Source organism: Myotis lucifugus, unplaced genomic scaffold, assembly GCF_000147115.1.
Source record: "Myotis lucifugus unplaced genomic scaffold, Myoluc2.0 scaffold_246, whole genome shotgun sequence".
NCBI lineage: Eukaryota > Metazoa > Chordata > Mammalia > Chiroptera > Vespertilionidae > Myotis > Myotis lucifugus.
This window is the reverse complement of record NW_005871294.1, coordinates 656123-680172: the sequence shown is the minus strand read 5'-3', so window position 1 is coordinate 680172 and position 24050 is coordinate 656123. Positions and strand designations below refer to the sequence as shown.

At 45.0% G+C, this 24050-nt stretch overlaps 2 protein-coding genes across 11 annotated transcripts in view; one reads left to right on the top strand and one right to left on the bottom strand.

The window, feature by feature from the left end:
* Positions 1–2119, bottom strand: part of FAM219A (family with sequence similarity 219 member A) — a 50016-nt gene extending 47897 nt beyond the window's left edge. For 9 of the 10 annotated variants that reach the window (XM_023762429.1, XM_023762426.1, XM_023762420.1 and 6 more), the window contains exon 1: positions 1763–2109. Coding sequence is in view for 9 of the 10 variants with exons in the window: in XM_023762426.1 (XP_023618194.1) it covers positions 1763–1822 (60 nt within the window). In the remaining variant the exon portion in view is untranslated. Of the gene's footprint in view, positions 1–1762 lie in introns of all 10 variants that reach the window. The other variant, XM_023762422.1, reaches the window with a different exon arrangement.
* Positions 2120–2328: 209 nt separating this feature from the next.
* DNAI1 (dynein axonemal intermediate chain 1) overlaps positions 2329–24050 on the top strand; it is a 57160-nt gene continuing 35438 nt past the window's right edge. The window contains exon 1 of the mRNA XM_006098747.3: positions 2329–2623. Coding sequence (XP_006098809.1) covers positions 2594–2623 — 30 coding nt within the window. The 5' untranslated portion in view covers positions 2329–2593. The remainder of the gene's footprint in view (positions 2624–24050) is intronic.

Sequence of the window (24050 nt, the reverse complement as noted above, 5' to 3'; positions counted from 1 at the left end):
CAAGAACCAACCCATTGCGCTCTTCTGACTCACTTGGACGTCCTCCTCCTCCTTCATCCACCCTCCCTTTGGGTTCTTGATTAGATGCTTAGAATTGGAAGGGCAATCTAGTTTGACAAACCAGGTTGGGTGGAAAAATAATCCAGAAAGGAAAGTCCTCTTAATCCAGCCCAAAGTTCTTCAATATTATGGGACAAACTTGTCACCAAGTTTTTCTGACCCCCTAAATAATCCAATGATGGCATCAGGCCAGCAACTCTCTCCCCAGTGTAATATGGTACACTTCTGTGCAGCTTCTCTTTTGGCTTCTGGAACTAAGTAGTCACAAAAGGGGGAAAATGACTTTTATCTCCTGCCAGGTAGCCTCCAATGATTCTCTCTACCATCTCCCAAAAAGTGTGGCTTAGAGTAGGTCATGGCTTCCTACCAAGGTCTGTCTTGGCTGCTGTGATGGGCAGGTTGCTCGGGAAGCCACAAAGCACATCTGTAAGCCAGAGGCCTGGAGGCCCAAGGGTAGAAGCTGTTCCTCACCTCCTGGCCTAACACAGAGGGATGAGCCGTAGGGAGCCCAATATCTGCAAGTCTTGGAGAGCTCTGCTAGGTTCCAGCAGAACTCAGAGAATAGGGGACCCAACCTTTAGGTTTCTGGCCTGCCCTGACTCCTTCCAGCTCCCCCTAAGGCTCCGGGGGGCGGGGCGGGGGGGGGAAGGAGAAGGAAAAGCGAACTGAGAACAGAGCCAGGGCGCTCCCTGGATTCTCTCTCTCTCTCTCTCTCTCTCTCTCTCTCTCTCTCTCTCTCTCGGCCTCTCTTCCACTAGGCGGCGGGCAAGCCAGTCAGGTGCTCCCCCTCTCCCCCCGCCGCGGTGGGCAGCGGGCTCGGTCTGCCCTAGGCCTGGCCGCGGTGCGCCCGCGTCGCCCTCCCCCTTCCATCCCCTCTGCGCCGGCAGCGATGACATCATGCCTCCCAGACTCCGGGACCGCGGACAGGCGGTCGGATCGGCGCCCAGCAAGGGCTCCAAACACCTAGGCCTAGGAGGATGGGGGCTCTTCCCCACGGCCCCGGCGCAGCCCTGCCCCCTCGCCCGTCGGTTCGGGAGCCCCTCTCGTCCGCGCCTCAGATTCTCCATCCCGCCTCTGCGCGCTCTCCTCCTTCCCGGCGCCCGTGCCGCCGGCTTAGACTACCTGCGCTCTCCTCCGGAAAAGGGAATCCCCGGGTCCTGCACCGACCTCTGCCCCTACGGATCCCTGCCCCCGCGTTCGCATCCACATCAGCACACTGGCGGGCCGGGCCCCCCTCCTCTACAAGCCTATTCCCGGTACCTCTCAGCCGACTGCTCTCCAGTCCCCTCCCCCGCCCTGAACATCACAGGCCTCCAGGGCGAAACGCCTTCCCGTCGCTCACGCCAGCCTCCCGGGCCTGCCGCCCACGGCGCTCCATGACAATCCCCTTTCTTTCCCAGCGGCGGGCCCCCGCTGGTGTGCACCATTGTGCCCCTCTCGGTTCCACCCGACAGTGCTCCCCGTAGCTCCCTCGGCCTGCCTCCTCCGACTGCGCCCCCGCCCTCACAGGCTCCTTCGCTGTCGCCTCGCGGATTCTCCCACGGTTCTCAGGTCCTGCAGGTCACCCTCCCCAGTGATGTGATTTCAAGGCTCTCTTTGCCTCCTAGAAGGCGGTCCCTCAGTTCCCGAGGCCTGATTCCCTTCCTCCTCCTCAGGCGGCGCCCCCTCCCGGCCCTGGCCTGCCCGCCGCCCGCCCCCTCACCAGCGGCTGCATCTCCGAGTGCGCGGTGGGCACCTGGAACCGGTCGATCTCCTCCATCATGGTGCCGGCGAGCGAGCGAACCCAGGCCGGGCGCGGCCAGGGACGCCAACGGGACCGCGCGGGGCGGCAGCCCCAGGAGCCGGTCGGGTGGTGCAGACTAGGCCGCCCTGGACGAGTAGGGCGGGCGGGCGGCCGAGCAGATCGACGGGTGGGAGCGGGGCGGGAGTTTCGCTGGCGGGTTGAGGCCCGCGTGGCTCCGTGGGCTTGCCTAGCACTACCGCGGCGGTGGCGGGGCAGAGCCGCGGGTCCGGCCTCGCCTCCTCCTCCGCCACCGCCTCCTGTCAACAGCTCAGCCACTGCGGTGACTCGGCAACTCCACTTCCGGGTCCGGGCACCGCCCGAATGTGCATTATTCATGAGGGGGCGGTATCTGGGCGCCCCAGCCCCTCCCACATGCAGGGGTTACTAATGCGCGCGGCCGCGGGTCCTGTCATTCTGAGGGGGCGGGACTTAGTGGAGCTGGGTTTCCTCGCACGCCCTGCCCCGCTACCCGCTGAAGCCGTTAGGGGGCGTCAGAAGCGCCTGCGCGCTGGCTGCCGGTTGGTTGCTAGGTAACCGCGTCCGGGAGGAGCCGATTCCCTCCGGCAAAGGTGCGGAGACCCACAGCGACGGCTGTCCCCCAAAGAACCCCTGGGACTGGGAATTGAAGTGAAAGAGAATCCGGATTTCCCGTGCGTGATCGAGGGGACGGACAAGCTTCTTGTCTTCAGGAAAGGGAGCGTTTTGTAGACGCCCCAAGTGTTCAGGTGGCAGCTACCTGCTTCTTTGAAGATGCCCCACAAACCGCAGCCACGTAAGCCGGTAACACTCCAACTTGCCCTCTAGAGAAGAACTCTGACCTTCACCGCCAATGACTACTGATCATACCTCTCCTACTGATCCTTCATCTTCCTTTCCCTCTTGACCCCTAACCTTCTCTCTCCTTGTGACCCCTGGCCTGTGTCCCCACAGGATCCCTGACCCTTTCCTGTTCTCTCCTACTAATCCTAGCCTTCTCTCCCACACCGCCACTGATCCACTGTTTCCTACATTTCACTTGTCCTCCCTCACCATTCCATTACCTCACTCCACTCCACTGACCCATCCTGACCAGCCCATCCTCCTGAACTCCCCACCCCCACTCCCACTACCAGGTCAACATGTACAACTATTGCCCTCACATTCGTGTCCCAAAGAAATTATTTTTCCAGCGCTTTGCTGTGTGAGCCAGTGCTGGGCTAAGTGTGGACACAGACCTTTGGGAGCCCACAAAGGGAGTACAGGAGAACTGTACAGGAGACACGGGACGGATTATGCGCCAGAGTTTGGTTTAGATTTTCTGTGCCGGGAGACTTGTGAAGAGAGACAGGTCAGGTAAAGAGGAAGAGGAGAGAGACCTCTTTCCCATCCCTGTCCCCATTCACACATTGCACACCCCAAACATTTCCCCCCAACTATTTCTGGAGCCTCGTGTGTCTCTCTTCCTTGTGAGCCCCTGGTCCACTCCTGTGACTCATCCAGCTGTGTGAACTTTGTGTTCTTGTTGCCACCTGGCCAGATGTCATCCCTTCTCACAGGAAACCCAAGAGTCACCCCCCTTACCCACTCAGCACAGAGAGCTTTCCTCCCCAGCATCACCTAGAAGGTGAGGTAAGGCCCCGCTTCTCCAGGAGCCCTCTGTGGTGAAGGTACTCAGTCCTTCAAGAGTCACTTTTCCCACCTGGCCAGCATAGCTCAGTGGTTGAGCGTTGAACTATGAGCCAGGAGGACACGTTCGATTCCTGGTCAGGCCATCTGCCTGGGTTGTGGGTTTGATCCGCAGTGCGGGGCACAGCCAATCGATGATTCTCTTTCATCATTGATGTTTCTATCTCTCACTCCATCTCCCTTCCTCTCTGAAATCAATAAAATATATTTTTAAAAATCACTTTTCCCAAGCCTTTTATGAATTAACACCCTGGGACTAATATGCAGTTTCTGGCTCTGTGAGGCAGGACTTCTATTTATTTACTTATTCTAAATTTCCCTCACTCATTCCTAGGTATTTTGAGGTTTGGAGAGAAAATATTTGTCCATACTGTATTTTGGTCTGGCCTCCTCCATATTAGTCTTTGTTCCTTTCACCTGGGCTTGCATAGCAGATGGACTCATATTTCTTAGATCTCTGCAAACATGAGGAGGCTGGTTTTCCCATATGGCCATGCCCTAGTTTTATGTTGGGGTTGAACTTTTTTAAAAAAATGTATTTTTATTGATTTCAGAGAGGAAGGGAGAGGGGGAGAGGAATAGAAACATCAATGATGATAGAAAATCATCGATTGACTGCATCCTGCATGTCTCCTACTGGGGATCGAGCCTGCAACCTGGGCATGTGCCCTTGATTGGGATTGAACCCCAGGACCCTTCAGTCCACAGGCCAATGCTCTATCCACTGAACCAAACCGGTTAGGGCTGAACTTTTGTTTCGAAGCTCATATATGTATTGTGTTTGGGTCTACTTATTGTTTTTTAATTAATTTATTTATTTATTGACAGTATTATAGATATCCCCCATCATTCCCCCTTCCCCCCTCCACCCAGCCCTCACCCTACCCCAGGCCTTCCCCACACTATTGTCTGGGTCCAGATTGTTTTAAGTTCAGCATTACTGAGGTCTGGTTTACGTACAATAAAATGGACCATTTTAGTTGTCCATGTTGACAAGGTTTGACAAATTTGTACATTTGTGAACCACCACTACAATAAAGATATAGGACACTTCCTCTACCCAGATAAGTTCCCCCGTGCCTCATCCCAGTCAGTTCTCCTGAACCCCCCACCCCAGATAACCACTGATCTGCTTTCTGTCACTACAGGTTAGATTTGTCTTTTCTAGCACTTGCGGTTCGAACAAGCTTGGGATGAGTTTTTATAAAAGCCCATTAGGGAAGACATTAGAGGCTAATTACACTGAGAGCAGAGAGAAGTGGCTGCAGACAGGAAGCAGAGAAATCTAGGTTACCTGGCCCTGCACACACCAGCGCTTCCCCCTCCCCCCACCCCCCAAGGATTGTTTTAGTGCAATGTAAATATTGGTGGGTGGGGCGTGAGAAAAGGCTGGGTTGTGCAAGGTTGTATTCATCACCTTCTTGTTTCACTGAGGAGGGAGACATGCAGGTTGGAGCAGTAGAAAAGCTTCAGGGAGGAGGCAGCTATGACTTGGATGCCTGCAGTGGAGAGGGAAGATCAGTGTTGGGTTTGTTTGGGGATAGAGAAGTGTTTAGACTACACTGTTCTTGTTGCTCCACTGAGCAGACCTTGCAGTAGCTCCCTCTTGCTCTTAGGAAAAAGTCCCAAAAGTCCAACTTGCTTGGTATGGTCTGCAAGGCCTGGCAAGGTTTAGCCTCCACTACCCACCCTACTTCAGATCTCACCATTGCTCTGTGAAAATTCCACAGCCACAGCACACTGAATTGCCCTCACTTCCTGGAAAGTGCCATCCACACTCTTTCTCCTCTCGGCCTTTGGAAATGCTGTTTCCTCTGCCTGCCTGCCTGCCTGGTACCATCTTTTCTGTCTGTTACCACCTGCTCCATGCCACTGTGCCCCAAATCTCTCCTTTATCTCCTCTTCACATATCAGGTCTCAGGTTTGCCACCCTATTCCCCTACAAGGGATTAAGTACCCTTTCAGGAGGCAGGACCGGTAATTTCCCCCCTGGAATATAAACTCTGTGATGACAAGGATCATGTTTGTCTTGTTCATGTTGATTCTCCTGAGCCTAACACAATGCCTGGAATATATTAACTTCTGAAAATGAGTTAATTGGAAAATTTGGAAACGGTTCTTTTTTTTTTTTTTTTTTTTTAAATATATTTTATTGATTTTTTACAGAGAGGAAGGGAGAGAGATAGATAGTCAGAAACATCGACGGGAGAGAAACATCGATCAGCTGCCTCCCGCACATCTCCCACTGGGGATGTGCCCGCAACCCAGGTACATGCCCTCGACCGGGAATCGAACCTGGGACCCTTCAGTCCACAGGCAGACGCTCCATCCACTGAGCCAAACCGGCTTCGGCTGGAAACGGTTCTTTGGAAATTTTGCTCTGAGTGTTTGAAGGATGGGAAGGGATGAACCTGGGATGGGGAGACAAGTGGGGAGGGATAACAAGGAAATGTCACAGTAGAAGCATGTTTTTCCAGGTTCATGTTAATATCTGCTTTGACAGGGCTATGAATGATTCATATTTGAACCACATATTCCCATGCCTTAAAAGCTGGGTGTTGGAGATTAAGAGATCAGAAATTCTGATGATAGATAGCCATTCTCCTTTAACAATTATTTGTTGAGTGCTGCTATATACAAGGTACCATTCTAGGTATTAGTAATAGAGCAACAAACAAAAGAATCAAAAACCCCTGCTTTCATGGATCTTAACTTTTAGGAGGTAAGTTGTCAATAAACAGATAAGTAAAATATAAAGTTTGTCAGATGGTGTGGTAGGTGTCAAGAAGAAAAATAAAACAGGAAAATAGACTAGGAAGTTCAGGGATTCGGAAGATTATGATTTAAATATAGTGGTCAGGGAAGGCCTCATACATGTGACATTTGAGAAAGAACGGAAGGAAATTAAAGCGTTAGCTATGTGGTATCTGGGGGGAAAGCATCCCAGACGAAGGGCACAGCAAGTGTAAAGAACCTGAGATAGGAGCTTGCTACACATGTTCTGGATCAGCAAGGAAATGGGAGGAGGGAGGTGGCAGGAAATAAGTTCAGAGAAGTGTATCCCTCTACCCCAGAGGGTTAATCAAATAACTCGTGGCATATTAAATTGATCATGATGAAGCTCCATGAATAATAATGTGTCATTAAAATGCATGAATGTCAAGCACCATAAACCATGACCAGCTCAAAACATCGCTAGTAATGCCCCAATAACGAAGTGTCCTTCCTGAAAATTGCAAGAATCCTAACTAGCAGCATGTGTGTATGTGCAGGAGGAGCTTTGCAAAGTTGCCAAATAGTGCCTGGCAGCCAGACTTCTTAGTAGAGAACTGAATTAGAGTCTTCTGTGAACTCCAGTGAGAAGCTAATTTTAGTTTGTGACTAACAAATTTTAGTACTCCTTTATAACTCAGTTGGTTACCATAAAAAATTTGAAAGTCTAGAATTTTGCATCACTTGCCAGTAAGAGCTAAAGAAAAGACTCACATTTTTGGATCATTTTGTCCCTCCAGAGGCCCCTCTGAGACAATACTTGTAGTACTATTGATCTTGATGAGGGGTGACTAGGTAGGGGTGAGTGGCCAAGACTGGGTACAAGGCCAAAAGAGAGTATTAGATAATTCAGAGATTTTGAATCTGGTGACTGGGCCTGGGATCCATAGAAGAGAGGACAGGAGAGGGTGAGCAGAATCTAAGGGAAATTGATATGTTTCTATATGTCCAAAGTATGAATGATATCCTCACTCTCGTTACCTTTCTCTTTAGTATTATCCTTATACCTCTCTCCTTTCTTAAGTCCTAAATAGAAACCTTTGCCCCTGAACCTCCTAAATATCTCTTGAATTAAACCAATTTTTTTCATACTCATTGCCACTCTTCTAGCCCAACCTATAATCATCTCTCGCCCAGAGTGCTGTGAAAGCCTTGTAACTGGTATTCCCCTCACCCACTCACGCCCCTTACAATCTATTCTCTACACTGCATCAAGTGATATTTTCAAACTATCAACCTGATTATGTCATCCTCCACTCAGAACCCTTCAGTATCTCCCCATTGCCCTTATGACAGGGACCAACTTTTTAGGTAACTCTTCAGGTACCTATATGGGCCAAGGCCTACTTGGATCTCTAAGCCTTCACTTGTACCACTTTTTCCCTATGATTGCTGTACTTCAGTTCTATGTGCTGTTCCCTCTTTCTGGAACACTCTTCACACCTTCCCTTACACAGGTACTCACTCCTAAGATTTCAGCCCAAACATCAATCCCTACAACCCACTCCAGTGCCTTCTGCCTTGTTAATGATGATAGGGTTAAGGTTCCTCTATTATATAGTCTAATTGCTCTTAATCCTTTCTTCTATAGCATGCATCACAGTGTGTAATTATTCACTTGTTTGTGTAATTATTGCTGTATGTGTCTCTTATTAGACTGGAGCTCCTTGAGAGCAGGCCTGTGGATGTTTTTGCTCACATCTGTATTCTCAGATCCTAGCACAGTGGCCATCACATTCACCTCCATGAATGCTTATTGAATGGATGATGGACCGTGGGTGGGGAAGTAGCATAGGGTGCTATGGAAGCATGTGGTAGGAGGTCCTAACACTGATTCTGGGGGAATCAGGGAATACTTCTAGGAGGAATGACATGATGGAAGGTTTGGAAAGACGAAGGAGTCCAAAATGTAGGATAAGGAGTAAGCATAGAAGTTAGAAGACAAAGGAAGAATAATGTCCCAGAAGCCTAAGGAAGAGCATGTCTATGAGTTTATAGTGTTTATAGAGTATGAGGTCAATGAAGCTAACAACTAGACATAGAATAATTAGTAAGTTATTGGGGACCTTGGAAAGAACAATTTCAGAGGTAAAGACCAAACTGAATAGAGCTAAAAAGGCAGTAAAGACCACGTAGACAGGATTTTTTTAGAGAAGAAAGTGAAACTTGAATATGTTAAATGCAGGAGCCTGGCACAGATAGAAGATGTTGAAGATGAAGGAGACAGATAAAATAATGGGTAGAGCCAAGTCTCTGAGGAGGTGGGAATGGATGAGTTACGGACAGAAGGTGGAACAGTGTAACAGGAGAGGAGAAAGGAGAAAGGTTTGCATGTAAATGATGCCAATTCAGAGGTTTAGTGGCAGGAAGTTGAGAGTTTTCTCTTCCTCTAGTAGTGTTATGGAATTCCTTATGGAAGTGATAACTAGAAAACAAATTTTGCCAATGGCTGTTCCATTTTGTTATGATTACAGTCATGCTATTTTCAGATTTACAGTCTGAGGTTTGTCATGCACAATTATCAGATTACAAAACAGCTGTGAGCATCCGAGGCCAGAACTTGGTCTCATCCCCTGTTTGCTGTGGAGCCTAGGACGTTGTTAGTACTCAGTGCATGCCAGGTACTCAAATAATAAAGGCAGAGAGCTCTCGTGCTTATCCCTGGGATTTGCAGCCTGCAAGCTGATGCTGAGGAGTAATTTTGATTCTCTGGCTCCAGCTGTGAGCAAGCCACATGAAATTGTTTTCTGTCGCTTAGGAATTTGTAGGGAGTACTCAATCTTCCCAATTGCCGAGACCGAGTTGTACGGAAGAAGCAAGCAAAGGACACAATTACTGATCAAACTTTGGTTTCACTGCTTTGTGTCTCGCAACACTCTGCCCTACTATGCAGTCACTGGATTCTGGTTTGTATGGTGGGCTTATGTGCTCCATTTATCTCACCTCCTAGGCTGAGAACCCTTGAAGTGGGACCAACTCAACCTTGGTTCTTCTTTAGCTATTATCCTGGGATCTGGCACATAGTCAGTGCTAATAAATACTGGGTGAATGAGTAATGACTGAATGAACTTATTGAGTAAATAAATGAATGATGAAAAGATACATACTACAGTCTAGGAGAGTTTTCCTCAGTGGTTAGAGCCTTGGCCCACAGACTGAAGGGTTGTGAGTTTGATTCCCAGCCAAGGACACGTACCTCGGTTGCAGGTTCAATCCCTGGCCCCGGATGGGGCGCAAGCAGGAGGCAACTAATCGATGTGTCGTCTCTCTCCCATTGATGTTTCTCTCTTTCCTTCCCTTTCATTTTCTCTAAAAAAAAATTAATGGGAAAAATATCCTTGGGTGAAGAGAAAGAAAGAAAGAAAGAAAGAAAGAGAGACAGAGAGACAGAGAGAGAGAGAGAGAGAGAGAGAGAAAGAAAGAAAGAAAGAAAGAAAGAAAGAAAGAAAGAAAGAAAGAAAAGACACATACTAAAATATACTGAACACTAACTTTTTTAGGCTTGCAGAAGCAGTTCAGGTTTTCTTCACCCTAGTCAGAGCAGCCTAATTCTGTTAACTATGTGGGGACCCCACTCCTGATGCTAAGCTTATTTTTCTACTTTTATTTTTACCTTATGTCCATTTTCTCATTTACTTATTTTCCATGTGTCACATATTCAGTCTTAAATCTTGATTTGAGACAAATTGGAATATAAATGGGTAAGGAAAAAAAATCTGCTGATCCCTGGGCAGACATGTGGTTCAAGCCTCTATATCTTTTTTAAAAATATATTTTTATTGCCGAAACTGGTTTGGCTCAGTGGATAGAGCGTCGGCCTGCGGACTGAAAGGTCCCAGGTTCGATTCCGGTCAAGGGCATGTACCTGGGTTGTGGACACATCCCCAGTGGGAGATGTGCAGGAGGCAGCTGATCGATGTTTCTAACTCTCTATCCCTCTCCCTTCCTCTCTGTAAGAAATCAATAAAATATATTAAAAAAATATATATATATATATTTTTATTGATTTCAGAGAGGAAGGGAAAGGGAGAAAGAGATATGGTAGAAACATCAATGATGAGGGAGAATCATTGATTGGCCACCTCCTGCATGCCCCACATTGGGAATCGAGCCCACAACCCACGCATGTGCCCTGACCAGGAATTGAACCATGTGACCTCCTGGTTTATAGGTTGATGCTCAATCACTGAGCCAAGCCGGCCGGGCTCTATATCTTTCTTAATGATTTTGTTCCCTCTGCCTAGAATGCCCAAGTCTTTCTTACTTCTCCTGCCCTTTATGGGCTTAGAAAACTCCAAGGCACATGTATATTTGTTAAGCTCTTTAAGTTGCAAAGAACAGAGGCTCACTCATGTAAAGGAGGGAGGTGGATGAAGGGAGAAGGTATATATGTCGGGGTTGTGGGTGGACATTATCTATATAATAAAACCGTAATATGCAAATAGACCGGACGGCAGAACAACCTAACAACCGGTCGCTATGATGTGTGCTGACCACCAGGGGTCGCGCACGAAACATGGCAGGCGTAGGCCGTGGTGGGATGGTGGAGCAGGTGAGGGGGGATGCCAGACCAAGGCGGGGCGCCGGTTGCTGTCATTGGGGCAAGCCTCTGGTGATTACTGAAAATTCTTTGCTCCCGCGTGCCATGGTCCCACCCGGTGCTCACACCTGCTGCTGGTGCCCAGCGTTGGCCCCGATCGCTCGGCACCATCAGCGGGTGTGAGCGGTGGCTGCCGGCCCCGATTACCCCTCAGGGCTTCTCCACCACCCCCTGCTCCTAAGGGGTGATTGAGGCTGGCAGCCGCCTCTTGCACCCGCTGCCAGCGAAGGCCCCACTTGCACCTGCTGCCAGTGCCAGAGCTGCCACTTGCACCCATTGCTGGCGCCGGCCCTGCTCACACCCACAGCCAGCGCCGGAGCTGCTGCTCGCACCCAGTGCTGGCGCCGGCCCCAATCGTTTTGCGCTGTCAGCGGGTGTGAGTGGGGCCAGTGCCATCAGCGTGTGGGATCGGTGGTGGCGGGAGCAGGGCTGCCAGCAGACAGAGGGCTGGGGGTCGTGGCAGGAGGGGCTGGGCTGGGGTGCAGAGGATGGGCTGAGACCCGCCCCTATGCCCACTGCAGCCTCGTGGCCCACAGTTCCTTTCAAGGTGCACGAATTTGTGCACTGGGTCCCTAGTAAATACATAGATAGCCTAGAATTGGAATTGGAAAACTATTGGTTCTGAAAGTAGTAATTACCTTCTTCATATCTCATGGTCTCTCTACTTTTCTTAGCAAGTATGTTTCATTCCCTATTTTCATTTCCCAACCAGCCAAGTTTTGTATGGTTTCTGCTAAACACACTTTAGTGTGTTTCCAGCTTATCATGGTTACTCTGGCCTCTCTCTACCTCACAACCATTTCCATCAATATCTCCATCCAACCACCAATTCTCCCTGTAGTCCTAATTCATACTTTTGGAGCAGGAATCTGGTTGATCCCAGCTTGTCTGTTTATGCTAGGCTGTATCCAGGAGGAACACGATCCTATGGCTCTCTTAGCACCAAAGCTGTGAGCAGGGCAGTTTCCCTTTGGAGGAGAAGTGAACTTTCTTTGGTTTTTCCAGTGCAAGGTATAACCTGCTTTACTCCAAAGTAACTTATGCTTTGTTTCTGATAAATCTGTTTCTCATACATTGTACAAAAAGGCCCTAAGATTTTTTCCAGCCTAATGCCTTCATTCAGAACTTATATTTACACTAGAGGCACAATGCATGAAATTTGTGCACGGGGCGGGGGGGGAGAGGTGTCCCTCAGCCGGGCCTGCACCCTCTTGTAACCCGGGACCCCTTGGGGGATGTCCACGTGCCGGCATAGGCCTGCTTCCCATGGGGAGCAGGTCTAAGCCAGCAGTCAGACATCCCTCTCACAGTCTGGGACCCCTCACTTCTTACCGCCTGTCTGCTCACTGCTCCTTAGCGCTGCCACGAAGGCAGGAGAGGCTCTTGCCACCATCTCTGTGCTTGACAACTGTGAGCCCCGCTTCTGGCTGAGTGGCGCTACCCCTATGGCAGTGCACTGACCACCAGGGGGCAGCTCCGGTGTTGAGCATCTACGCTGGTGGTCAGTGCACATCATAGCGACCCATCGTTCTGGTTGTTCTGCCATAATGGTCGCTTAGGCTTTTATTGTATAGATTACAAATGGTTCTGTCCTTTACACAAGTCTTTAGGTGTATGTGTTTTTAAATAGCATGTTTCTGCAATGAAGTTTAAAATACAGCACACTTTATATATAACTTTTAAAGACCTTGACATATGGGACTTATATTCTGGCCATACTGGAGCAATTCATACTGAACTTGCCCTCCCACTGTAAACAACTCTAATCCTGGACACAGTGTATGAGGCAACTCTTTTAGGCATTCCCTCCCAACAGTGATTTTTGAGGAAGGAAATACCCAACGTGAGTTACGTGTTTATCTTCACTTTCTGCCTGGGACAATTTTTTGATCATGGTTCAGGGAGATAGAGCCAAAGGAGAGTATGATGATACCAGTGATACAACCCAGGTATTGGAATTAGCAAACAGTGACTTTGAAGTAGCTGTTACAGATACATTTATAGACTTAAAGGAAATAATGAGTTAATGAATGAGAACCTAAGCAGAAAAATGGAAACGATGAAAAAATATCTATCAGAAATGAAAAATGTATTGGATAGGCCTAATAGCTAAATGTGAAGGTGGATCCATTGAAATTATTCAATCTGAAGAACAGAGAAACAAGATTTTAAAAAAACTAAAAAGAGCCCTGGCTGGTGTGACTCGGTTGGTTGGGTGTCATCCCATGCACTAAAGGGTTGCTGGTTTGATTCCCATTGGGGGGCAGGCAGGAGGCAGCTGATCATTGTTCCACTCTGGAACAATGTTTCTCTTTCTCCCTCTCCCTTCCTCTCTCTCTCTAAAAATCAATAATAATAAAAAAGAACCTTAGTGACCAGTGGGAATATGTCATATATTGTAATTTGGGACATGAATATAGTTGGATCCCAGAAGGAAAGAGAGAAGGGGGCAAAATATTTAAAGATATAATGATAAAAAAAATTCCTAAATTTGATGGAAAACATACAGTACTATCAGAAGTGCAATAAGCCCCAAGAAGGAGAAATACACAGAAAACCACACCTAGGTTCCTCATAGTCAAAATATTGAAAAACAAAGATAAAAATAAAATCTTGAAAATAGCCAGAAAAAAATGAAACATTTCATATAGGAGAATAATGATATGATTATGGCTGACTTCTCACTATAAATAATGGAGGTCAGAAAACAATGAAATGACATATTTAAAGCACTGAAAGAAAATTACTGTCAACCCAGAATTTTATGTCCAGCAAAAATACCCCTAAAAAAAGGAGGGCAAAATAAATATATTTTCAGATAAACTAAAGCTGAGAGAATTTGTCATCAGTAGACATTTACTATAAGAATTACTAAAGGAAGTTATTTAGGCTGAAGGAAAATAATACCTGATGGAAGCTATATCTATAGGAAGAACCAAAAAAAATACTGGAAATGGTAAATATGTGGCTAAAGATAAAAGACTAGCTTTTTATCTTCTGTTGCTTTTCTTAAAAGACATATTAAAGTAAATATTAAAGTAAAATACTGCTTAAAGTAAAAATAATACCATTGTAAGGTGGAGATTATACTGTACATAGAAATAAAATACATGACAACAATAGGGCAAAGGGTAAGGTGGTGATGGTAAATGGAATTAAGATGTTATAAGGCTGTTACATTATGAAATAGGAAGTGGTATGATATTTATTTATTCTTAGTAGACTATGGTAAGTTTAGGGTGCATATTGCAAACCTTAGAGCAACCACAAAAAGGTACAGCTAAAAAAAAAAAAACAATAGAGAAAATAAAATACTAAAAAACACACACACACACACACACACAAAACAGTCAACACAAAAGAAGACAAAATGAACAGAGAAACAAAAGTGAGGAAAGAAAAAAGCAAGACTGAACTATATGCTGCCTCTAAGAGGTAGAATTAAATGTAAAGACATAGAAAGTAGAAAATAAAAGAATGGAAAAAATATACCATCAAATGGAAAACTGTGCGGTTATAGTATTATCAGAACTAAGTAAGCTTCAAGACAAGAAGTATTTCCAAAGATATATAATGACATCTATAATAATAAAAGCATAATATGCTAATTAGACCAGACGTCCTTCCAGACGAAGCCAGGGCTGGCAGCCGAGGGAAGGAAGGTCTACTCTTGCACGAATTTCATGCATCGGGCCTCTAGTTTTATAATGATAAAGGGTTAATTTAATAGGAGACATGTAATCACAAATGTGTATGCTTATTAATAGAACTTCAAGATATCTGAATAAAAACTGACAGAGCTAAAGGGAGAAATAGAGAAATACACAATGATGTTTGCGGGTTTTAACACTCCTTTCTCAGCAATTGAAAGATACAGAAGATCTGGTAACCAGCTTGACCTACTTAACATTTATAGAACACTACAAGAAATGTAGAATGAGTATTACACCTAAGAACTACAGAATGTTCATAAAAATAGACCATATATTAGACCATGAAATAAATCTCAATACATTTGAAAAGATTAAAATCTGACAGATTTTAACTCAATTTAAACATCCCTCCACAAAAGAAATAATCTCAGCATACTAGGACTAGTTTGACTAAAATAGAATTAAATTAAAAATAAATAGCAATATGTTTTAAATCCCTAAATATTTAGAGATTAAGGAACATACTTCTAAATAACACCTGTCAAAAAAAGCACATGAGAAATTAGAAAACATTTTTGATTGAATGGTAATCTATATATATAAAAGGCTAATATGGAAAGTGTCCCCACAGGAGTTTGACCAGGAGACCGGGAGTTCTATCACTTGCTATGATGTGCGCTGACCACCAGGGGGCAGTGCGGAATGAAGGAAGGCCTCGGCTGGCAGCCGGCAGCTGGGGAAGGGAGGCTCTGGCCGGCAGCCGGAAGGCCCCAATCGGCCCTGATCGCCGGCCAGGCCTAGGGACCCTACCCATGTGCGAATTTCATGCACTGGGCCTCTAGTGAATATATAACATCACAAATTGTGGGGAGCTGCAAAGTTGTGCTTAAATGCCTATTTTAGAAAAGAAGAAATATTTAAAATTAATGTTCTAAGTTTCTACCTTAAGAAAATAGGAAAAGATGAGCAAATTAAATTCAAAGTAATAAAAGCAAGATTTATTTAATCAATTCCATTTATTTTATTGACTTATTCATTTATTTTATTATTTCATAGAAACAATGAGAAAAATAATAGAGAAAATTAACAAAGCTAGAAGTTGGTTCTTTGAAAAGATTAATAAAATTGGTAAAACCTAGCAAGGTTTATCAAGATAAAAAAGAAAGCACAACAGCCAATATTAGGGGTGAAAAATGAGATATCACTATAAATCCCCAGACATTAAAAAGGATTAATATCCTCAATAGGAAATATTATCAGCAATTTTATGTCAATACATTTAAAATTTAGATGGAATGAAAAAATTTCTTAAAAAACACAATTTACCTTACGTGACACAGAAAGAAATGGAAAATACGAAAACACCATGCCTATTTAAAGAAATTGAATTCATAATTTAAAACCTCCCCACAAAGAAACTCCAGGCCCAAATGGTTTCATTGTATCAAATATGTAAGAAATAAATAGCACCAATCTTACACAAAGTCTCACAGAAAGTGGAGGAGAACTAAACAAGACCCAACTCATTTGATGATGACAAAATGAAAGCTATTATAAGCAAAGAAAATGACAGGCCAATAGTCCTCATGAACATAGATGTAAAACATCCAGCAAAATATTAGCAAGTCTGTTCCAGCAATATATAAAGAGAATAATATATCAGACCAAGTAGGGTTTATTTGAATAACACAAACTTAGCTCAACATTAAAAAAAAAATCAAGGTACTACTTCACATTAACGGAAAAAAAGGATGACATCTCAATAGATTCAGGAGAAAATTTTGACAAAATTCAACATTAATCCACAAAATATTAGTGAGTCAAATAAGATGATATACTTGGCAGATGTTTAGTAAACTGAAAGATGCTATATAACTGGAAAGTATTTCTATTGTCATTCCCCTGTTGTGTCCAGTTTTCCCAGCACCAATCTGCATTCCCACCAAAAGTGCACAAGAGTTCCCTTTTCTTTACTTCCTTGCCAACACTTGTTAGTTGATTAATTGAAGATAGCCATTTCAACAGGCATACACACATTCTTAAAGTAAGCAGATGGGTCTATGCCTGTCACTTAAAAAAGTTAATAATACATCTTGGCGAGCTTTCCATACAATACATGCAAGTTTACGTCATTCTTTTAAAAATATGCATAAAAGCCCTGGCCGGGTGGTTCAGTGGTCCCATACACACAAAGGTTATGGGTTAATTCCCTGATCCCTGGTCGGAGCATGTACAGGAGACAAGTGATTGATGTTTCTCTTTCCCTCTTCTTCCTTCCTCTCTCTCTAAAATCAATAAAAACATATCCTCAGGTGAGGATAAAGAAAAAATTAAAAATATGCATAATAATCCATTCTATGCCATCATTTATTTAACTAGATTTCCATTGATGAATATTTGTGCTTTTACATTTTAAAATATTACAAATAGGACAAAGAACCAAGATGGCGGCGTAGGTAACCGCCTGTACTCGCTGTCTCCCACAATCACATCAAAATTACAACTACAATACAGAACAACTATCATTCAGAACCACCTGAAAGCTGACTGAATGGAAGTCCAACAGCTAGAGAAGTAAAGAAGAAAGCACATTGAGACTAGTGGGAGGTGCGGAATGGATTGGCCTGACACCCATGTGTGCTGCTTTTTTAATCAGGAGGGAGATCATCTCTGCAAAGGTTGCACGTGAGGAGCAAAGGGTCCCAGCCCCACACCAGACACCCAGCCCAGGGTTCCAGAACTGGGAAGAGAAGCCCCTGCAACTATGGGCTGTAAAAACCAGCAGGGACTGTGGCTGACTGACACAAGGCTGCTGGAGACCCAGGCGTTCCATTTTAAGGGCCAGCGCACAAACTTACTCAGACTTGATACCTCTGAGCTCCAGCACCAGGCGGCTCTGGGAGAAGAACTGGACTGCCCGGCATTGGGGCAGGAACTCAGGAGTGGCTTTCTCCCAGACAGGGGTGCTCCCAAGGGTCATGGTTCCTGTGCTGGGATCTCCCCTATCAAAGGGCCGACTGGCAGCCATATCAGAGTCTCAATCTGCCTGGAGGACACGGTTAGCTCCACCCTGGGGATTCCCTGAGACCCCACCCCATCCAAATTGCAGCCCTGCCCAAGCTGTTTGCAGCAGCTTTTCCATATGAATAGCCTGTCCTGGCTCCAGCTTCAGACTGCTAAAATCTCAAGCTATAGCCTGTGACAGTGTGCCCCAAACCTATCAATAAAAGGCCCAAGACCAGGCTCTAGCACCAGCCTGCCTTGCTTCACAGCTGGTCCTCACCTCCTGCATAGCAGCTCTCCCACTGTAGTTGCAACTGGTTCGCACAGCCAATTGGCCTGGAGATCAACCCCTCCCAGAGATGCCAACAGCAATCAAGGTTCAACTACACAGTCCACACAGGGGCGCACCTAGAGTGCCCAGCTCAAGTGACTGGAGAGGACCTTCATGAGAGCTTCAAGGGACTTAGTGAGGCTTTTAAGGATCTTAGTGAGATTTTTTTTAAAACATAATGTGTCTTTTTATGTTTTTTTAAAAATATGTTTTTATTTATTTTAGAGAGAGAGGAAGGGAGAGGGAGAGAGAGAGACATCAACAATGAGGGAGTCATTGATTGGCTTCCTCCTGCATGACCCCTACTGGGGATTGAACCTGCAACTCGGGCATGTGCCCTGACCAGGAATCGAACCGTGACCTCTTGGTTCATAGGTCAATGCTCAACCACTGAGCCATGCCGGCCAGGCTATGTGAGAATTTCAATGATGTGAAAAAAGACCAATGAGAAATTAAGCATACACCAACTGAAATAAAGAACAATTTACAGGGATTCAACAGTGGAGTAGAGAATTCCAAAAATTAAGTTAACAATTTGGAATAGGAGAAAGCAAAAAACACCCAATCAGAAGAGAAAAAAAAAAATTTAAGAAAGTGTAAGGAGCCTCTGGGACAACTTCAAGCATACCAACATTCATATTATGGGGTGCCAGAAGGAGATGAGAGAGAGCAAGATATTGAAAACCTATTTGAAAAGATAATGTCAGAAAACTTTTCCTACCTGGTGAAAAAATAGACTTACAAGTTCAGGAAGCACAGAGAGTACCAAACAAGAGGAACCCAAAGAGGCCCACACCAAGACACATCATAATTAAAATGTCAAGGGAAAAGACAAAGATAGAATCTTTTTTTTTTTAATTAAATATTTATTGTTCAGATTATTACAGTTGTTCCTCTTTTTTCCCCCCATAGCTCCTCTCCACCTGGTTCCCACCCCACCCTCTGCCCTTACCCCCCCCCCACTGTCCTCATCCATAGGTGTACGATTTTTGTCCAGTCTCTTCCCGCACCCCCACACCCTTTTCCCCCCAAGAATTGTCAGTCCACTCCCTTTCTATGCCCCTGATTCTATTATATTCACCAGTTTATTCTGTTCATAAGATTTTTTATTCACTTGATTTTTAGATTCACTTGTTGATAGATATGTATTTGTTGTTCATAGTTTTTATCTTTACCTTTTTCTTCTTCTTCCTCTTCTTAAAGGATACCTTTCAGCATTTCATATAATACTGGTTTGGTGGTGATGAACTCCTTTAGCTTTTTCTTATCTGTGAAGCTCTTTATCTGACCTTCAATTCTGAATGATAGCTTTGCTGGGTAAAGTAATCTTGGTTGTAGGTTCTTGGTATTCATCACTTTGAATATTTCTTGCCACTCCCTTCTGGCCTGCATAGTTTCTGTTGAGAACTCCGCTGACAATCGTATGGGTACTCCCTTGTAGGTAACTAACTGTTTTTCTCTTGCTGCTTTTAAGATTCTCTCTTTGTCTTTTGCTCTTGGCATTTTAATTATGATGTGTCTTGGTGTGGTCCTCTTTGGATTCCTTTTGTTTGGGGTTCTCTGCGCTTCCTGGACTTGTAAGTCTATTTCTTTCACCAGGTAGGGGAAGTTTTCTGTCATTATTTCTTCAAATAGGTTTTTAACATCTTGCTCTCTCTCTTCTTCTGGCACCCCCATAATTCGGATGTTGGTATGCTTGAAGTTGTCCCAGAGGCTCCTTACACTATCTTCATATTTTTGGATTCTTTTTTCTTTTTGCTTTTCCGGTTGGGTGTTTTTTGCTTCTTCGTATTTCAAATCTTTGACTTGATTCTTGCGATCCTCTAGTCTGCTGTTGGATTTCTGAATATTATTCTTTATTTCAGTTAGTGTATGTTTAATTTCTAGTTGGTCCTTTTTCATATCCTCAAGGGTCTTACTAAATTTATCAGCGGTTTCTAGAAAAGTCTTGAAAAACCTTATAACCGTGGTTTTGAACTCTATATCCAGTCGTTTGCTTTCCTCCATTTCTGTCATTTGTGGCCTGTTTGTTTGTCTCCGCATTTTTTATGCTTCCCTATGTTGGTAGAGTGGCTTTCTGTGCTAGGTGTCCTATAGGGCCCAGTGGCTCAGCCTCCCCAATTACCTGAGGTGAACACTCCTGGTGCACCCCTTTGTGGGCTGTGTGCACAGTCTTGTTGTAGTTAAGCCTTTATTGTTGTAGGTATCACTGGGAGGAATTGACCTCCAGGCCAATTGGCTGTGAGAATCAGCTATGTCTATGGTGGGAGAACTTCTGTGCTGGAGACACCCTTCTGGGGCAAGACTTGCTTCAGTGGGGTTTTGGTGCTCACTGAGTCTGCCCCCTGAGTGTGTCCCTTATGGATCTGGGGAGTTGTAGTCTGGAAGGTCCCACTCTGACCACTGGGTATACTGGCTCTTGGATCTGTAAGGAGGTACTAATTTAGCCTCTGCCTGATGCTACCCAGCAGGAGCTATGGAGAGATCTGCAGATTCCTCTTCCTTGTTTGGGATTTGGAGGTGCCCAGATGAGGCCCAGCTGTGAAGCAATGCAAGCTACTGTGGGGCCTTGGGCCTTCTTTTGGATGTTCTGGGTCTCTCTGACCCAGCTGCAGTTTTTTAGGTAATTTTAGATTGCAAAGGGCCAAGGCATTTATATGCAAAAGCCTCTGCTCACAGCTTGAGTGGGGCGGGGTCTCAGGGAATCAACAGAGCAGAGCAAACACCTATGGCTGATCCTCAGCCCTACCCTAAGAGGCCCCGGGTCTCAGTGTCCCGCGGTAATCGCTGCAAGCACCTCTGAGAGAAAGCCGCCCTCGAGTTCCGCTCGCTGCTGGACAGTCCAGTTTCTCCCTGTATGAGTCTGGGTCCCCAGAGACTCGCCCGGAACTGGAGTTCAGATAAGTCGGGAGCTTGAGACTCCCTCCCAATTGAAAAAGACAACCGCGTCCTCAGTTGCCAGCCCTTTTCGCGTGCGCCTCTGCACCTCTGCACTTTACTTCCGCACCTCCTCTAAGTCTCAGTGTGCTTTTCTCTTTCCTTCTAGTTGTAGAATTTCCACTCAGCCAGCCTTCCTGTGGTTCTGGATGATGTCCGTTTTGTCTTTTAGTTGTATTTTTGAAGTGGTTGTGTGAGGCAACAATTTCAGGTGTTTACCTATGCCACCGTCTTGGTTTCTCTCACAAAGAGAGAATCTTAAAAGCAGAAAGAGAAAAGCAGTTAGTTACCTATAAGGGAGCACCCATACGACTGTCAACTGATTTCTCAACAGAAACTTTGCAGGCCAGAAGGGAGTGGCAAGAAACATTCAAAGTGATGAATGGTAAGGACCTACAACCAAGATTACTCTACCCTTCCAAGCTCTTATTCTGCAGTGAGCAATTATGTACATATATCTTTTGCATGTGTATGAATATTTCTACAGGGAAAATTCAAGAAGGTGGAATTACTGAGTTCAGGGGTATCTGCATTTAAAAGTTTGGTAGGTATTCAAATAACCCTATAAAAAGTTTGTGTCAGTTGGCGCTTCCAAAATAGTGTATGATAGTGCCTGTTACCCTTTATCAAGTGTTTCAAAATTTAGAGATCTCTTTCCACTACACTTATTAAGTGCATTCTGTGTGCTTTAGACACTGTACTAGGCTCAGAAATTTGAAATGCAGTCTGTTTACTAAGAGGAAGATCTGTTGGTGAATTACTGCTCCTTTGGGACTAAGAGCTTTTACCCTTTTAGAAACAGGAAACTACAAGCTGGTGAGGTATTTAGTTTCGAATTAGCTTAATGGAAACCTGTTAGTGAGTTTTAAAATAAGGACCAAGACAACTGAAATGGTAAAGGAAGTCTCTTGGGCCCCAGGCAGGAGGATGCAGTGTCTGTGGGTTTACATGCTTCGAAGAGCCCCTCTTTCCAGGAACAATCATGTTTCAGCATTGAACTCTTCCGTGGAGATGTGAACTGTTGAAGGGTCTAGTCATCCCTGTGGTGGGTGCTTCCTAGTAGACAAAGGGCCACATAGATCCTGTGTGGCTGAGGGCAGAGCAGGGAGGGCCTGAAATGGAAATATAATGCTGTCATCTATCGTGTATTGAACACAAACTCTGGTCAGCCAACACTCAGAACTTTTTGTGCATCAATTCATTTAATCCTTCTAACAAGCCTATGGTGTTCTGAAAGGGTGTCATTATGATGCTTATTTTAAAGGTAAAGATACTGAGGTTCAGAGAAGGCAAGTCTAGAGTCATAGAACTAGCAGAGTGGGGACTCAAACCCTGGTATAGTTGCCTTCAAAGCCCACATTTGAGCTTCATGGGTACACCTACTTTAAAAAAATAAATCTTCATGATTAGGAACAGCTTAAGAATTTTTGATTTCCTTACCCCTAAAATATGCTCAGGGACAAATGGGTTGCTTATACTATTCTATAAGTCATATACCAAAACAGCTCTAAGTGCAGGTAAATGCCCAATGGGTGGCAACAATAATCATGTTACACTGACCAAAACTTTTATTTTCATAGCATCCTCCCACTACTGTGGGAAGAAAAGAGTCAGAGATGAAGTGGATGCTTTAGGGAGCTTGGGATTCATCTCATGACTGAGGGTGCCTTTGGAGGCTTTAAATCAGGAGAGTGACATGATCAGATTTGTTTTAGAAAGATCACTTACAAATAGTGATTAGTTTGGGTTCAAATCCTGGTTATTGTTGGTCAGTTACCTGATCTCTCTATGCCTCAGTTTCCTCATCTGTAAAATATGAATAATGATGGCTCCTACCCCATAGGATGTTTGTGAAGATTAAATGAGATAATTTAAAAACATAAATTAGTAAGTAACTGTCCCAGAATAAGTACCCAATAGCTCAACATGATGATAATGATATAATTTTCATTAAAGTTGGGGAAATCAAATGTAGTTAGGCAAGAGATAGTAAGGGCCTAAATTAAGAGGGGTATAACTGGAAAAGATAGTTAGGAAAGATATAAAAGAGAATTGTTAGACTTTGAAATCTGATGCTAATGGGAGGGTGAGGAAAAGGCAGGTTTCTTTGATGGCTCCCAATTTCCAACCTGGGTGACTGAATGGACGGTGGTGTGCTGAGTGAGATGGGAAATACTAGAAAAAATAGAAGTTTGGGGTGAAAAAAGAATATAAAGATTGGCGTGGATAAAGAACATAATAAGGTCAGTTTTTAAGATTTGCGTTTGAATACTCTGTCATCAATTTAATGCGAGGTTCTGGGAAATCCATGCTACAGAAATAGATGTGAGCTTTACCATAAGGTAGAAGATGAAGCTATGGGTGGGAATATTCTACACACTGCCCAAGAGAGGAGAGTGTAGAAAAAGAAGACATTAGGGTCAAGCACATATTCCTAGAGGGCTCAAGGATGTTGAGAAGAACTGTTGGAGAGGTTAGTGACATGAAAATAAAGTTGGAGAAGTTTCAAGGAGTGAGGGAGCACTCAGCAATGTCAGGTCCTGTAAGAGAATTGAGAAGTGACTACGAGGCAGCTGTGTTGTTACCAATCGCTGCCCTTAGGATGCTCACACTAGGATAGAAAAAGGCTCTACTATGAAGGAATTCAGGCTGGGACATCTGTTGTCCCATTGATCGCCTGGGTTAATTTGACTGCCATGGGGCGGGGGAGGGGATGGTTCCTCTTCCTGCATCACTCCTTGGCCAAATAGAATGATCTCTCCAACAGTAGAGGACCTTCTTTGGTTAATAGTATAGAATGGTGGACCTCCCTTGCTGGAATTTCCAAGCTTCCATCTATACATAGTACTGCAGTATTGTGTTCCTTTTTGTAATATGGTCCCCGTTTGCAGACCAAAACCCAGAGACAACAGAATGTCTATTTGACCAGTTCGTGTGGTAGTAATGGAAGGTGGGGCAGAGCTTTGCTCAAAGTGAGAAGGGAAGAGTAGAGGGGGGTAGGAGGAAGGTGATAATATGTCAGGGTTAGATGAAGGACAGTAGAGGCTAGTTGGGTAGGGTTTTGTTAGGCAGAGACAGTGGGCAGGGAGGTGGGAGGGGGAAGACGGCGTTCCTAGGAAGGAGGAATGGTCAAAGCCAAGTGTAGAGGTGGGAAAGCTCAGGCCAAGCTCAGGAAATGTGAGCAGCCTCACTGGGCATCTTCAAGTCCCAGCACATGCAGGGTGGGAGAGCAGGCTGGAACGGAGA